A 17,877-nucleotide genomic window follows, 5' to 3' on the forward strand; every position below is an offset into this window, starting at 1 on the left:
CTCACTGACCGTGGTCGTAACTTCCTCTCGAAAGTTATCGCCGACATTGTACGTTCCTGCTCCACTCAACACAAGCTGACTACCTCATACCATCCTCAAACCAATGGCCTGACAGAGCGGTTAAACCGTACTCTTACCGATATGCTGTCAAAGTACGTTTCCAAGGACCACCGCGACTGGGACATTGCCCTTCCTTACGTAACATTTGCGTACAATTCTTCCCGGCACGACACCGCCGGATTTTCTCCCTTTTATCTCCTGTACGGTCGCGAACCTACCTTGCCCCTTGACACGGCACTTCCTCCTGCTGCGGTCTCAACAAGCGAGTATGCGCGCGACGCCATCGCCCTCGCCGACCATGCACGCCAGCTTGCCCGTGCTCGACTTACGGCCTCACAGACCACTCAGCAGTGTCAGTACAACGCCCGCCATCGTGACGTACAGTTTTCGCCTGGTGCGCTCGTGCTCCTGTGGTCGCCATCTCGTCACGTCGGACTTTCAGAGAAACTTCTTTCGCGATACACAGGGCCCTACCGCGTGCTGCGCCAGGTGACGCCTGTGACTTACGAAATTGCTCCTGTGGGCTCAACCTCGTCCTCTCCTGTGGCATCTCGTGATGTCGTACACGTCAGTAGGCTCAAGGCCTACTATACTGCTTCCGAGTCCGATCTTTAGTCGCTCCGGGACGGCGCTTTTGCAGCCGGGGGTAGTGCTACGGCACAATATGTGCGATCACGAAAGGCCAGCAGTGTGAAGACGACGACGATTAGATGCTAGCGCGGGCTGTTGCCTCTTGGCCTAGCGCAGCGTATTTTCCTTGTAAATATATTTGTACATAGCTTTTCGTCTGCGTCATCCTACGTAACAATATATTACCGATACGACGTCGGACGCCAGACACCGGCACAGAATTTTCCGTGACACAGGGCCCTTAACGCTTTCGCGTTAAAATTTACCGACGGCAGAATGCAAACACCGAACTTCCGGAGCTCCAAGCCTGGTACTGAAATCATTACGCCACTGACGCATGCATCTGGGAGCGGCATAGAACACGCCTTCCTAGCGGGCAAGCCGGCGTATTGAAACGCTTGGCGCGTTTCCATCAGCAGTTGCGCTACATGAAACCGACGCATAACAAAAACCACGAGTGCAACAAGACACTGTGGACACCACTGAAATTTAAAACAAATAATATACGTACATATGATACACTGCACGTAAATATGTGTATATAATATTAAGCCTGCCTACGATGCACTGCGAGCAAAATAATTTCTTTGCAAGAGAAACAGCTTTTTAATACTTATATTTATACCTCGATGACCACAGTTTGTATATACGCATACACACACACGCACACACACGTGGTTCCTGAGCCACTCACACCAAGAATGCTTCGCTTTACGCAGATGTAAACTGCATAACTTGAGCCTCGAGGGAAAGAGAGATGTACAAGTTTATTGAGGCCCACAAAACATGCAACAACACAATCGGTGATGAAGCTGTTCGCGATACAGAATCCCTGATACAGTGCTTGCTATCAGTTGTCGTTATTCCGTCTTGAGAACGACGTAGAAGGAGATGTGCTTTTCTATCACTGCACTCAAGTACACTGCAGCACGGTCTCTAGTATGCTATACCCAGGTGGGAGTTATGACAGACAACGCCATAAATGCTGTGCATGTAGCAGACACACTGCATACACAAAACCCACCACCGAAGGGAACATACAAACTAAATATTGTGTCTCATTCAGACAACTGCCTCTCAGGTACAGTCGCGATCAATTTGAAGGTGATCGCGCGAGCATCGACCAGCGGGCCTTCCAAGCAGCATAGCGGCCGACTTCGGAACTGCGAAGATAAAAAAATTGCGCTGCCTTCTTCCCCTTTTATGCTCTTCCAGGCTGCACCCGTCGCCCCCATGACTAACTCACCCCATTTTTGTGTTTGTTTCTCTTTCACGGCAATGATGTGTGTGCGTCGCTGCCTCATGCATACCTTGGCTAACAATGACTCCTGTCTGCAAAACACGACACGCGCGGTGTACCGCTGCCTGTTTCTTGGGGCATAAAAAAATAACCAAAAGCTGCAAGTTGCAAGACGGGAGTGACAGCTGCTCAGGGAACAGTAAAAGAGAGAGAGGGAAGCTACATGGTGTTTTCCTCTCGACTGACGGTGATGACGTAACGTGGCTCTGCTCCTAGTTTCGGTCGCCGCTCGAGCGATCACCTTCAAATTGACCGCGACTGTGCGCTAAGTACGTACTGCGCAACAGCCAAGTAAACCAATACCCCGCAACGGGTGTCGCTGTAAAAATGAGTTAATGACACTGTTCCTCACACCAGCCTCCACATTTATTGCTGTAGTAATCAATGTGAGAAACAGTATACGGCGACGAACTCGCGATCTGCGCTCTCGCTATTGTTTGAGTGAGGTGTGGCAACACCTCGAGGTGCCTAGGGTGTGGCGCTGTACAGCAGCGACGCCCAGCGCAGCGATTCTGGGCTCGCAGTTGTTCGTGAGCTGCACGTTTGCGAACTGGAAAACTCGCGCTCATTACCTGTGGGAGCTGCGTGAGCGTAAAGCCCCGACATCCATGCAATTAACACTCCCTTTCCTGAGACCCACGCGACACGGAATAATTAGCCTCGTTTAATTAAGGGCCAAAAAAATAAACAAAAGAAAACACGATAGTGTTGAGAAAAAGAAAAGAAAGTGTTGAATGATAGAACTTTAAGTTACTGTCTTGAATGAGGATGCAATGGAAGAAAGTAGATGAAATTGCTGTGGTCAACAGATGTGCGGGGTAAAAAAATATTCGTGGTAGCTGTTACAATCGGGATGAAATATAAGGAAGTGGTGTAATAAGTAGCGCCTTCAACATGTGGTTGTGATAAATCTCGCGCAATAGACAAATGCTACACACCTATTATTTGCTGCTTAATTAAGGATTGATAAATTCAGGGACGTTTTTAGAGATGACACGGTGGCATTATATGAATCGCTCGATAAAATAAAGCGAGCTGCTAGATTTCAAATCGCTTCAAGGGCAATACTTAGCGATTAGTTGCCCTGAAAACACAAGGGACACTGCATACAGAAGCAAAGAGCTAAGTAATCTGAACGCAAAAAATCCATTATGTCAGTGCAATTATTTTACGATGCAATTCATCGAGATGCAAGCAAAAAAATAAATATGAGAATAAGTTGTTTTGTTTAAAACGGTGGAAAATCGCAAGAAAAAGATCAAAGAAAGAAGCGGGGGGGGGGGGGGGCAAACAAATACGGTTGATTGCGTTTTCAATAAAGCACATTTCTCAGAGTATTTAAGGTTACACGACTGAGTGTGGCCCTAAGGAGACTCCGGAGAACGAACTAACATTTGCCGGCATCCTCTGCGCACTAGGTTCGCTTACAAGAATTCGCATTTCTCTACCCGTGGAACTTCATCACCCCCTGGAAAGCAGTGACGCGGAACTATTAATTGTGCAAAACTTTTACACGTGATGCTCCTGCAGTTCACAATCCAAACCCGCACCACGTACGGAAAAGCGCCTTGCAATGAAGTGCGCTCTCTCTCTCTCTCTATCACACACACACACACACACACACACACACACAAACACACACACACATTATATATATATATATATATATATATATATATATATATATATATATATATATATATAGAGAGAGAGAGAGAGAGAGAGAGAAATTTCATCCGTCCTCATGACTTGGTGCGTGGACCGCTGCGAACACGGCTGAGCGCGATAGCCATTGCACTCGCCACGAAGAAAGTGGAAGTTTCGTCGAGTACTCTAAGTATGAATCTTTAAAACATCCGCAGTGCGGACACAGTTAATTTTTGTTCGGCTACAAACGGTTCTCCCCAAGACCGACCACACGGTTAGAACCTCTCAAAAAGGCTTCGCTTCGAAAGAAAAGAAGAAAGAGAGTGAAAAAGAGAAAGAAAGGAAAAGCAGGAGCAAAACGAAAAAAAAAAATTGACAGCGGCAGCGCTATCTGAAAACGCGGAAGTGAGCATAAATAGAGGCACCGTGGCTTTGACGTACTCCGAAAAGACCTATCGTAAGAACAATTTAGCGTGGCATGGTAGACGCGCTGAAAGAGAGGGGGGTGTTCTCCGCATCTGTTATCGACGTCGTGCGGTATTAAAGAAAATCACTTCCGCCTTCTTTATCAGTGCGAATAGCGATAGCGTAACATCATAAACCGTTGAGTGCTGCCGCATCGCGTTTGCTGCGGCCAGAAGAGCGCCAAACCTGTTAAGAACATAGGAGGACATGGCACTAGCGCATAAAAAAGGACACCGACAGGAACATAAAAAAAAGACGCACCGAACGCTAGACACCAACTAGTTTTATTCAAAGGAGGACACAAATATATAGGCAAAAAGAGGGATGCTACATGTTCAATCGCTAAAGCGCATGCGCAATGGCACCCTATTGTGCAAGAATTTTATTTCTTTTGCGTCAAAGATAAGTTAGGTTTGCTGACGCAGGCCTGTTTTTCTCGATCAATAAGGAAGGCTTCGAGTATTTCATTCCCTCTATGATTCCCTTCCATCGGCATCATTCGTTTATCACATGCCTTCATTGTCATCCTGCCATCATGACAGTTTTGTCGTTTTAACTCGTCGTGCAGTGATCGTGCCGTCGTAATTATGCAGTCGTCGGCATTCCGTCGTCGTCACGAAGCCGTCATTACAGTGCCGTCGTCGCGCCGTGGCCGCCAGGAACGTACCGCTCCCGTCGCTCCGCCGTTGTCATTCCATCACTGTCGTTCCATCGTGATCCGTTCGTGACTCACATCCCGACGTGCTCGCTTTGTCGTCACCATGTTATCACTGCCATTGTGTCGTCTCTACACCATTGTTATCGTGGAGTCGCGACGCCTTTCTAACACGCAGTCGTTGGCAAGCAATCATCCTCATGCGTAATCCTTTGGCAGCAGTCGTCGTTCCCTACTCGTCATAGCGCGTTTGGCAGGCCGTCGAGGTTCTGTTGTTATTATTTTGTCGTCGTTTCCATCCCACTGCCTTCACGCTGTTGTTACGCCGTCCTTGGAGAAACGTCGGCATAGGTGAAAATATGTCCCCATTTGGCCGCACACTCCGCCCGCTGAGTTGACGCAAGCCCAGCACCCACTACTTATTGCTCGATGCAAAAAAGAAAGTGAATTCGGTAACACTCGTGCCGTTATGCTTTGCTTGCCCGACTACAGCGTTGCACATGCGTCAGTGACATTTCACTCGCGTAAAAGAAAACTGTATTAGAGACATTTCGCGCAAAGAAACGATGGGATCCGCGGATATCTTTCAACCGGGTGGGCCATTGTGACAGTTAAAAGAAACGTCCTGCTGAACTGCAGGGGGGGCCCTACCAACGCTGAGAAAAGGAAGGACAAGACTTACAGGAAGCCACTTGTAGTTCTCCCTTGAGTGCCTCTTCCGAAACTATAATATATATATATATATATATATATATATATATATATATATATATATATATATATATATATATATATATATATATATATATATATATATATATATATATATATATATATATATATATATATATATTGCCACTAGGTACGAGCCAGCGCTGAAAAAGAAGTGACTGGAACGCGCGCTCGGCTAGAGGTGGGCGCTGAGGAAGAAGACGCTGAGGAGGCCGGCTTGAGTTTTTGTACGCCATCTTGTCTGTCTCGTCGACGCCGGGTACATCTTTAATTGTCTTTTCGTGACAAAACTGGTGGAGGTGCGGGGTACGCTTCATCCGATGCCACGAACCCCTCCTGGTAGCAGGAGTACCAGCCCGATACTAGTGGACACCCCTGTTCACCGGGCCAGCAGGAGAGTCCGAGGATTGCCTCCAGAGCTTGACCATCTCTCCACAGCAACATCGACGCCCCCACGGACCAATATGGAAGGAACATCGACCTCTCTATCGACCGTTATGCAAGGTGCGGCCACAACGGCAACTCAGTACCTGCTGCAGAATCTCCGAGTGCCGAAAGTGTTCCACGGAGATATCTTCGAGGATGTAGAAGACTGGTTAGTCCAGTTTGAGCGCGTTGCCGAGATAAATGAATGGAGCGACGCGGCGAAGTTGAGGAACGTCTACTTCAGCTTGGAGGACGGTGCCCGCACTTGGTACGAGAACCGAGAAGGGCTCATCAAATCGTGGCTCGAGTTCCGTCGTGCCTTGCTAGAGACCTACACCAATGCTGATCGCCGCGAACGAGCCGAACGGGCGCTCCAATCCCGCGTTCATCTGCCGAACGAGAGCGTGACGTCGTACGTCGAGGATATGACGCGCCTCTTCCGTCGGGTGGACCCAACCATGTCCGAGGAAAAGAAGCTGCGCCATCTGATGCGGGGAGTTAAGGAACAGCTATTTGCTGGCCTTGTTCGAAGCCCGCCGAAGACCGTGGCTGAATTTTTAACCGATGCCACCACGATGGAGAAGATGTTACACCAGCGCTCAGCTTTCTATGAAAGACAATTGAACCCAACTTCACCTTTGGACCAGCGCTCAGCTCCGTATGACAGGCACGCGAACGCTGCTTCACTGACGGACGCGATTGCCTTTGGAAACGTGGACGTTCTCAGAGATCTTATCCGCTCTGTGGTGCGTGATGAGCTTCAACGGCTCACCTGTCCGCCTCAGCCCACGCTAGGTTCCATTTCTGCCCTTGTGAGGAAGGAAGTACAGCAAGCGATTCAAGGTACCGTTCCAAGCAACAATGCGCTGCCTGTGACAGCACAGTTGCAGCGGCCGTCGTATGCGGAAGTTTTGAGGCGGGTCCCTGCCCCCGCTCCGACCCATTTTGACCCCGCCACGTCTTACGCCGCGTCATACGTCCCCCCGCTCCCATCTGTGCAACCGATCCAACGCATGGAGGATCGTCGCCCGCTGGAAAGGAAATCTGACGTCTGGCGTACCCCGGACAGACGGCCTCTGTGCTATCATTGTGGAGAAGCCGGTCACGTATACCGCGAGTGCCCATACCGCCGCCTCGGACTGCAAGGTTTTGCCGCGGATTCACCTCGGCCCAGATATGGCGAAAGGCCTAGGGCGATAGAAGAATACTTGACTCAGCAGAGTATGCCATTGTTCCCGCGGCGGCAGTCGCGCTCGCCGTCCCCCAGGCGTTCTCCCGCACCTAGAAGCCCTCCAATGGCAGCGCAGGGACGATCGCCAAGCCCTCGCCGGGAAAACTAAGAACAGCGACCTTCGGGGGCGAGGCCGCTGATAATCGCCCTTCCGAAGACCTCCCATCGACGCGAGCACGGTCCATTCAGCACGATTCAACGACGACAGCAGCCGAACTCAGCGACAGACTCTCGCTTGATATACCTGTTGTGCTCGACGGCCGCCACGTTAGTGCTTTATTGGACACGGGGGCCGACTACTCAATCTTGTGCGGAAAACTAGCGACGGAACTTAGAAAAGTTATCACGCCTTGGTCTGGAACGCAAATTCGTACTGCTGGCGGGCATCTCGTAACACCGTTGGGCATGTGCACGGTCAGAGTACAAATTCGTGGGTCCACGTTTCCAGCCAGCTGCCTTATACTCCGCGATTGTTCTCGGGACCTCATCTTAGGCGTCGACTTTCTGCGTGAGTATGGTGCCATTATAGACCTCCGGGAGCGCACAGTGACTTTTTCGACAGAAAGAGCAGCGAACAACCGCGACAATTACCGACGTAACGCGCTTCGAGTTTACGCCGACAGTGTAACTGTACCACCACGCGCAAGTGTCATGGTAATGGTCGTATGCGACGATCTGCGTGACGGCGAAGCCGTTGCAGAGGGCAATTCCTCTCTTATGCTGACTCATGGTGTATGCGCAGTCCGCAGTCTTATTATGCTTCGAGGTGGACTTTCGGCGGTCCTCGTGACGAATTTCAGCCAGGAACATCGGCACCTATTTCGTCGTACTGCTATTGCTTTCGCTGAGCCCATAGCAGACGTTGCTGAATGTTTTGCGTCTGCGACGAAGGAGAACCCAGTTCAGACACTCAGCAATATCGACATCAATTCAGACCTTTCAGAGGAAAAGCAGAAAGCGCTGCGCGAGTTGCTCCTTCGGTTCAAGGAGTGCTTCGCATCTTCTTCTAAGGTACGCCAGACGCCCATAACGAGACACCGAATAATCACGTATGACGACTCTCGTCCCATACGGCAACTGCCTTATCGCGTATCGGCGAAAGAGCGCTACGTGATTAACGCACAAGTGAAAGAAATGCTTGACGATGACGTCATTCAACCATCCCAAAGCCCTTGGTCATCGCCCGTGGTCCTCGTCAAAAAGAAAGACGGAACGCTTAGGTTCTGCGTTGACTATAGAAAGTTGAATAACGTCACAAAAAAAGACGTTTATCCGCTTCCGCGGATCGATGATTCGTTAGATCGACTCCGGCGAACCAGGTATTTTTCATCCATAGATCTGAAGAGCGGATATTGGCAGATCGAAGTTGACGAACGAGATCGCGAAAAAACTGCCTTTGTTACCCCGGATGGACTGTACGAATTTAAAGTACTTCCATTCGGCCTGTGTTCTGCACCGGCCACATTCCAGAGAATGATGGACACTGTTCTGATGGGTCTGAAGTGGCACATTTGTTTAGTATACTTAGATGACGTCGTCGTGTTTGCGGCGACCTTCGAAGAACACCTGAAGCGTTTAGAGGCGGTACTTGAGGCGCTCCGCTCCGCTAATCTCACACTAAAGCCCGAAAAGTGTCACTTCGGTTACGAAGAGTTGAAGTTTCTCGGTCATGTCGTGAACGCCGACGGCGTCCAGCCTGACCCAGACAAAACATCTGCTGTTGCTGCTTTTCCGACTCCTCGTGACAAGAAAGCAGTACGCCGCTTTCTCGGTCTGTGTGCGTACTATCGTCGCTTCATCGCTAATTTCTCCCGGATCGCCGAACCACTCATACGCCTCACACGAGATGACATACCCTTCGTTTGGACGGACGAGCAGGAAGCAGCTTTCACGGAATTGCGGCAGCGCCTGCAGGAATCACCCGTCCTCGCTCACTTTGACGAGGACGCTGACACCGAGGTGCATACCGACGCAAGCAACATCGGTCTTGGCGCTGTACTCGTTCAACACCAGGAAGGCGTCGAGAGAGTGATCGCTTACGCCAGTCGCACCCTTTCACGCGCCGAGATCAACTACTCCACCTCCGAGAAAGAGTGTCTAGCGGTTGTGTGGGCCATCATGAAATTTCGGCCTTATCTCTACGGTCGCCCTTTCAAGGTGGTGACAGACCACCATTCCTTGTGTTGGTTAGCCAACTTACGAGACCCGTCCGGGCGACTTGCTCGATGGAGTCTCCGTCTGCAAGAGTTCGATGTTACCATCGTCTACAAATCGGGCCGCAAACACGAAGATGCGGACACGTTGTCGCGCGCTCCTATCAAGACTTGCGATAAGGACATGGACGAAGACGGCGCATTCCTTGGGGCCCTCACCGCATCTGACCTGACCAGACGGCAGCGCGAAGACGCCGAAATACGCCCTCTCATCGATCACCTAGAAGGCAAGAACGCCACAATCCCACGACACATTTCTCGCAGTCTCTCGACCTTCTGCCTCCGACAGGGCGTCCTCTACAAGAAAAACTCGAGTGCCAGCGACAAAGAGTATCTGTTGGTCGTACCTGCCACCCTCCGTGATGACATTCTCCTAGCCTGCCATGATGAGCCCACGTCTGGACACTTGGGATTTTCACGTACGCTTGCAAGAGTACGCCAGACGTACTACTGGCCCAGACTTTCTACCACGGTGAAGCGTTACGTGCAAAGCTGCCGTCAGTGTCAACGTAGGAAATCACTGTCTTTGAAGCCCGGGGGGTTACTCCAACCCATCGCACCACCTAGCGCGCCGTTTGACCAAATCGGCATGGATCTTCTGGGACCCTTTCCCTTGTCAGCCAGCGGAAACAAGTGGATTATAGTCGCCACAGACTATCTAACACGCTACGCCGAGACGAAAGCTGTACAACGTGCCACGGCCTACGAAGTTGCCCACTTCTTTATCGATCAGATAGTCCTAAGACATGGTGCCCCATCGCATGTCATCACTGACAGAGGAACTGCCTTTACGGCCCAACTGATAGAGGACATATTCGAGTTGAGCTGCACGCAGCATCGCAAGGCCACTGCCTATCATCCGCAGACCAACGGACTGACGGAACGGCTGAACAAAACCATTGCTGACATGCTGTCTATGTATGTAGACGTCCAGCATAAAACATGGGATGAAGTCCTGCCGTACGTTACGTTCGCGTACAACACCGCCATTCAGGAAACAACACGATTCACACCGTTCCGTCTTGTCTACGGGCGCGAGGTCCAGACCACGCTAGACGCAATGCTTCCGCATGACACCGACGCATCACTTACTTCCGACGCCGAGCAACTTACTCAACACGCCGAGGAAGCTCGTCAACTCGCGCGCATACATATCACAAAGCAGCAGAGTACAGACGCACGACGCTACAACCTTCGACATCGACAAGTCGAGTACCAGCCAGGTGACCAAGTCTGGGTGTGGACTCCAATCCGTCGCCAGGGCTTGTCTGAGAAGCTGCTGAGTAGATACTTTGGACCCTACAGAGTGACACGCCGCGTTAGTGAAGTGAACTATGAGGTCATTCCTGACGGTGCCGCGTCGCCGCGGCGTCGACAGCACCACTCAGAGATAGTGCATGTTATTCGCCTCAAACCGTATTTCGCGCGTTAAGGCGGCGTCAACCCGATCTCATATGACTTCCACACTTTCACTCTTTTAGCAAGCATCGGGTCGATGCTTTTCTTTTGGCGGGGGAATAATGCCACTAGGTACGAGCCAGCGCTGAAAAAGAAGTGACTGGAACGCGCGCTCGGCTAGAGGTGGGCGCTGAGGAAGAAGACGCTGAGGAGGCCGGCTTGAGTTTTTGTACGCCATCTTGTCTGTCTCGTCGACGCCGGGTACATCTTTAATTGTCTTTTCGTGACAATATATATATATAGTTGTGTGTGTATTCTTTGTTTTCATCACGGTAAACTCGAGTAGCCCACTTATTTGTGCTGCTCCCTTCGCGGCGAGTTCGCGCTCCTATTAACGCTACACCGCACGACACGCACGGGAGCCTCCAACGCGCCCGCTCTTGCCACCCGCGCTTGCCCGCCTGTCTGCATGCTTTCTCGCTTTGGTGTGTGCGCTGCGCCGCGCAACACTGCCGCACTGCAGATAAGGCCAACGTCCCGACAAACATCGTGGTTCATTTATGCTCGAGCTCGCGCCCTGGCAAACTGCGCCGACGCAGATATATACCTCGGCGCGGGGGAGAACTTGATGAGGCGAAGAGCAGGAAGCGAGGGGCCGAGCACGCGTACGGCGGACACTGGGGCCGAGTCAACAGAAGGAAGAAGAAGAGTGTTTGCGAAAGAGAGATGGGGCAGGAATAACTGTCTGCAGAAAAAAAAAAGGACAACACGTAGAGCAACGAAAATGCCTAGAGGGAGAAACAGAAGTAAGAGAGAGAGACAGAGAAGTACGGAAAGAAGGAACGAGCTCAAAAACAAACGCTAAGAAATACACAGATTAGGCAAGCGTATAAGCCGTAAGCAGTGTAACGCGCGTACGTTACTTAGCATGCCCGTAACACATGACCGCATGTATATGTGCACGTTCAGCGAGACGATAAATAAGTAAAGCAGAAAAAGAAAACGAAGCCTAAGAAGTAAAAAAAATAATCTGTGCGTGGTATTCGATGCTCATAACGTGGCAGCCCGATGCCGCTTTCGCTTTTACGATGATCATAAAGAAAGGAGCTTTTGTCGCTCGTCGCACTATCTCGTCGCTCCTGTTTACGCGGGCTGCCAGCACGGTTTGGCTGCCGCCGCCCGGTTTTGATCTTCCGCCAACCTCAGTTAATGACGTGGTAATAACTGGACAAAACTGTTCGGCGCAAAGTAACGATGTGGCGAGTAGGAACAAAACGAGAGAATCTGCGGTACGTTATATAGGGTAGAGGTGCCGTTTTTGATAGAGCCGCTCGGCACTTAATTATTTTTTTTTGTAATTTTCATCAGCCCCTTTGCGACCTCACTTAAAGCGAACTAAAATTCTGCAATGCAGCGAAGCGGCTAGCCTGTGGCATATTGTTCTTATGTCAGAAAGAGAAGCAAGAGTTACAGCACCTATACTTTCTCTCTCTCTCTCTCTATTTCTTCGGTTCCCCCCTTCTATTTTATTATTATTATTTTGTTTTTGCGGAGCACCGCTACATCGCGACGCGGCAAGCCACGATCGCGTCTCTCGAGCGCAGTTGCAGCACGCAGAGCTCCCAAACCACACTGCTCGGAAAGAGATAACGCGAGCTGCTCGCTGACCGGAAGTTACGTACGCCGCAATTTTTTAATGTCCCTGCTTATAAAGTAGGCGCAGTGCTCCGCAAAATTTCTCTGCAATGAATTTTTTTAAAATTCTCTTTTTAAGCAAGTGTAAAGGCCAATACGATTTTGTTAATGCATCTTTTGATTTTGTCTAATAGTGCCGAGAAGAGCTTGATAACTGACCTGGCCCAAATAGGGAAAGCTTTTACGACCTCTCTCAGAGGGTACGAGTATGTGTTATCGCATGCTTCGAGACCTGTAAAAGCAGGGAGTTGTAAAAGTGCGTCATTTGGCCGAGGGACAATACGGCTGGTAAGTTAACACTGTGCGGCAACTTATAACGCTTCCTTATCCTCCGCCTTAGTCCCGTTGTGTTGTGGGGTCGGCTCTTTTAGATTCCAGATTGCATTTTCCTCGGTCGAGGGCCTGGTCTGGATGAAGGCCTGCCCAGCGCCTGTTTCGTCTTGGCCACCTCGGTCGCTTTCCGGGCACTTCGAGGCCGTAGCCTACACACGTGGGCGAGCTAGCCGGCATCTGAGCCAAGTATACGTGGTCGCCCCATCGGCGCGACCACGTATACCGAGCAGACGAGCTGCGTATATCGCCACGTATCGCCGAGCAGACGAGCTGTGCACGTCTGCTCGGCGATCGACGCAACGCGTGTAGTGCCGGCGGATGTCGACGTTTCGTACGCGGTCGAGACGAGCCCTGTCGCTGATCGAGCGCAGCGTCTGCACGAAGGCCAGGCGGCACTCTATCTCCTTGGTGGCGGGCCAGCATCGGCAGCCATACAGCTCGACGGTTCGGGCTACTGCGCGGTATACGTGTTCGGCTTCAGGCGGTCCTTCGTGCGGTGGTCGCAGAGCACAACAGTGGCGGTGCGCCAGTTCAGCCGGGCGGCGTTGACGCTTGCGTTGGTTTCGTGCTTCGGGCCCCCGTCAGCCTATAGATCGACGAGCCGATGTATACTCGAAGCGCTCGGCACGAGGCAAGTCATCACCGTCGATGTTGATTGCGCTGCGTTCGCTCGTATCTGTCGTCCAACACTTGGAGTCTTTGAAGTTTAGCCTGAGTTCGTTCTGGCCTAGAACTAAAAAATGAATTAAATTCCGGGGTTTTACGTTTCAAAACCACGATCTGATAGGGAGGCACGTCGTTGTGGGGTACTATATATATATATATATATATATATATATATATATATATATATATATATATATATATATATATATATATATATATATAATACTACCCTTGTAGACCAAGGAATACCCGGCGCCCCGTGCAGTCTACAACATAATCTTTTACGTTCACCTAGTCCTTTTCTAAACGCTGGAGGTTGCACCGTCGCCAGATGGAAAGGCCTAAGGTCTTGCCTAAGGAAAGCACACATACGCTGTAGCGACACATGGAAGCTTTAAAGTAGAAATTAAAAAGAGGTATCCACCCGGAAGAAGTACCATAATTTAGGAAGGTGAGGCAGACGAAAGCTGAAGGCATTCACGTATCTTTCTGCGCTCTTCTTTTTTTACAAATAGCCATGGCAGACAACGTAGAGTACTTTCTTTTATGTTAAGACGCATTGCCATCGGTGAACACCGGATTAGGAAGCTAAAATTGGTATTGCTTCCATCTGTGTAATTGCGTACACACGTTGCCGTGAAAAGGCGAATAAGAATTGTAATTAAATAAGTACTGTTGCACTTTACAGGAACATTTGTTATAGGGACTGATATACTCCTCAAGTATCTGTTTTGTTTAATCCCCTCTTGTTGCATTCCTCAGAAGGAGAAAAGAAAAATAAACCCAAGAAGAGAATTTGCGTTGTCTACGTCTGCTTCTTACAACTCGCAGTCTAGCAACATGTTGTTTCCTTACTTTCCTTCATTTTGCCCAGGGCGTGGCTTCATCGTAGTTTATGAAACGAACGTGTAGGCACGTGTATAGCGGCAACTCTTTATGGGTGGGTGGGCAGAACCGCAGGACGTTGGCTGCAGGCTTTGTGCGCAGCCACTGTGGCGCGAAACAGCAGTCGTGCATTGGCCGCGACGCGTGTAATTGCTCTTCCTTTATCGTCATCTGCGTTTACTCATGCATGCAATCGAGCTAAGTGCCTAGCGCAGTCAGCCGTCAAGGGCGGCCGCTCCCAGCAAAAAAGTTAACTCTATTGATGTTGACTGGCGGTGGTCAACGAAAAACGAACGAGAAAGAACGAAGACCAGGCTACTGGGGAGCAGAGCAAGGCGGCTCCGCATCGCCCCTGTCATGTAAGTCCTTGTCAAAAGAAGCGAAGCCAACAGGGGCAGCGGCTTTACTCAGCTCAGGCTACGTCGGTTGAGGCCCGAGGCACTGCTAGCGTTAGAAGGCTTTGAAGCCTGAGCACGGGTCTTCGTATCTATCTCAGGATAACTTCTTCTTGGGCGAGTTGTATTTTACACAAATGATGGTTTTTAGCTAAAAAAACTCGAAAAAAAGAAATCAGTGAGAGGCGAAAGGAACGACGAAGCTCGTCTTTTTTCAGTTTTCGCGCTAAAAAGTAGCATGTTTCGTGTCCGTCCGTCCGTCCGTCCGTCCGTCCGTCCGTCCGTCCGTCCGTCCGTCCGTCCGTCCGTCCGTCCGTCCGTCCGTCCGTCTGTTCGTCCTTCCGTCCGTCCGTCGGTCTGTCCGTCTGTCCGTCCGTCTGTCCGTCTGTCTGTCTGTCTGTCTGTCTGTCTGTCTGTCTGTCTGTCTGTCTGTCTGTCTGTCTGTCTGTCTGTCTGTCTGTCTGTCTGTCTGTCTGTCTGTCTGTCTGTCTGTCTGTCCGTCCGTCTGTCCGTCTGTCCGTCTGTCTGTCTGTCTGTCTGTCTGTCTGTCTGTCTGTCTGTCTGTCTGTCTGTCTGTCTGTCTGTCTGTCTGTCTGTCTGTGTCTGTCTGTGTCTGTCTGTCTGTCTGTCTGTCTGTCCGTCCGTCCGTCCGTCCGTCCGTCCGTCCGTCCGTCCGTCCGTCCGTCTGTCTGTCTGTCTGTCTGTCTGTCTGTCTGTCTGTCTGTCTGTCTGTCTGTCTGTCTGTCTGTCTGTCTGTCTGTCTGTCTGTCTGTCTGTCCGTCCGTCCGTCTGTCTTACAGCCGCGCGTGGGAGGCTGAATAAAAACTACTGCGATCATTGAGGTGACTCGCTTTATTTCGACATAGACGGCACGGTGACGCTCCCGCGCTGCAGGACTAACAATGAAAGCTTGAATCGAATTCACGAAACGTTTGGTTCGTACATGTTATTTAATATTGGCTGGTTGCCTTCGGTAATGGTATCTCGAACAACAAAACTGGCTGCCATTTTCTCTTACGAACAATTAGAATGTAAGAGCTTTTTGTGATAATGCGTCCTGGTTCCTTGTAATGCGTTTAGTATAGCAGAATTATTACACGAACCCAGAAGAACAGAAGACGCACCCAACATTGAACGCCTTCGGCATGACATATGTACAAGCCCAAATCGAAACCTGATCACCTTGTAATGAATTGTTCTTTTCCGTTCTTTGTTTGGAAGAGGAAAAGACGACGTCTGCCGCTGGGAGGCGAACACACAACACGGGTTATCACTTTGATATCCCTTTTTCTTCGTTAATGATATGAAGCTTATCGCACACTTATCTTGCAGTTATAATTATACTACATCCTAAACTAAAATAAGCTCATAATTTCCTTGAAAACTTCCTTGGCTGCACTATTTCCTGGCTTTATATTGTCGTTAAATTATTACTTACATTGGACTGCCCTGATATTGATACCTGTATGCGACTTTTGCTATATAAGTGAATCTACGGATAATTACGTTTTGATTTGTCTTTGATATTTAAACCAAGAGAAAAAAAAACAGCAAGCAAAGAGGCTTCTCGAAGCTTCGTCTCTAAAGCCTATAGAATGGGAGCCAGTGTTCCTGTTGTGTTGCCTCTACGGTCCTTGAATCTAGTATTAGCTGCGATAATGTCTGTTATTTTATTTATATTTTCTTGAATATAAAAAAATTGTTGCCGGGTTAGTTTTTTTTAGCGAAATATTTGCTTAGGTATTTCGATATCTGTATATCAGCTAAAAAAGTCGTACATGCTAGGGTAATCATTCTTTGCAACTTTTGATTTTGCTTGTCTGACTCAGTATCCATTGCTCTTGATCTACTAGCATCTACTGCCTTTTTTTAGTTTTAGTGCTTCTTGCACTTCTTGCTACAACGTTTACTTCCATCGGCTGATTAATGGCCTTATCACTGTGATGTCCACAAGGCAAAATTGAGGACCAACAAAAAGCAGAGTTACCCAATGAAAGACGATGGTATAGTTGGTAGCGTTGGTATAATTGGTACGCATCTAGAGAATTGCCTTAGGCAGTCCTATTTTGGTAAAAGGTCAAAAGATTCTCCGATCTGCACTTTATACAAGTAGGTAGGAAACATCGAACGCTTTCTGCGGTGTTGTCCCATCTACGGCGATGAAAGGGACGCTCTTCTAGTGAATCTGCAGATGAAAGACCTACCGCATTAGGTGCTTGCAGCACAGTGTGTTTTCAGAAGGGTTATACATAGTCCACATGCTTAATGTCTGCTTCGTGCATTTCTAAACAGTTATTTGCTGGACATGTAGCAACATACCGGGGTGACATTGCAAGAGACGCTCAGACGGAGCAATTTCCAGCCTTGCGAGGCTAAACCAAGTTAGTGGAGTACTGATAAAAAATAACAGGAAAATACTTACGCAGATCCAAAATTATTAATAATAGAAAAAAAGAACTGCACATGCTGCGATATATGTGAAGCGAAGCTTTGATGAATCGGTAATGAAATGTTGTGAAGCTGATAGCGTGCAACTTTGTTTACTTTTATCCTGTGTAACATGTAACCACACGCAATGTTTATGTTTAACCACTACAAAGATTACAACTTTATTCTGATGCAGTTTTTACGTTTACGCAGTACACCGCTCACAAGCTATGCCGAGATGCAAATATCAAATCAGGAGGATGCACAGCGTAATATCTCTACACAGTTATATGACGTGGATGAAGGCGATGTACGATTCTTGTCGAGGAAGGAATGACGATGACAGATGGACTCACATAAAAATACGACACATATCTGGCTACACTTGAGACTCACGTATCTTTTGTGTCCTCGTAGCAGATGCCTGTGTTGGAGAATTTGGCTAAGAATGAGCCGCAATTTAGTGGCACATACCGAATGGCTAAATAAAGAAAATCAAGTAGATGAAAGAATTTGTTGAATAATGTACGCCATTGTATTAGCAGATCGATGTGCTTTAAAGATACCTGTCAGCCGACAGTGTGTGTTTAAGTTGTATGAGGGAATTTATTTCTTAGTTACACGGAAGAGACGTGCACTTACTTGTACTACTTTGTCGGTCAGCATAAATGATTTGTATGAGCCTGTTCGCTGGTATTCGAAATGAGAGCACATATTGA

The 17,877-nt window shown here is 49.1% G+C and overlaps 1 protein-coding gene across 2 annotated transcripts in view; it reads left to right on the forward strand.

Annotated features, from left to right (window-relative positions):
- LOC135905088 (neural cell adhesion molecule 1-like) overlaps positions 1-17,877 on the forward strand; it is a 288,619-nt gene that overhangs the window by 50,891 nt on the left and 219,851 nt on the right. The window contains exon 1 of one of the 2 annotated variants that reach the window (XM_065436177.1): positions 14,493-14,695. The exons of the other annotated variant lie outside the window; for it this stretch is intronic. Within the exon in view, the coding sequence (XP_065292249.1) occupies positions 14,599-14,695 (97 nt within the window). The 5' untranslated portion in view covers positions 14,493-14,598. Of the gene's footprint in view, positions 1-14,492; positions 14,696-17,877 lie in introns of those variants that run through there. 2 annotated transcript variants of the gene reach the window in all.

Source organism: Dermacentor albipictus, chromosome 1 (genome assembly GCF_038994185.2).
Source record: "Dermacentor albipictus isolate Rhodes 1998 colony chromosome 1, USDA_Dalb.pri_finalv2, whole genome shotgun sequence".
NCBI classification, from domain to species: Eukaryota; Metazoa; Arthropoda; class Arachnida; order Ixodida; family Ixodidae; genus Dermacentor; species Dermacentor albipictus.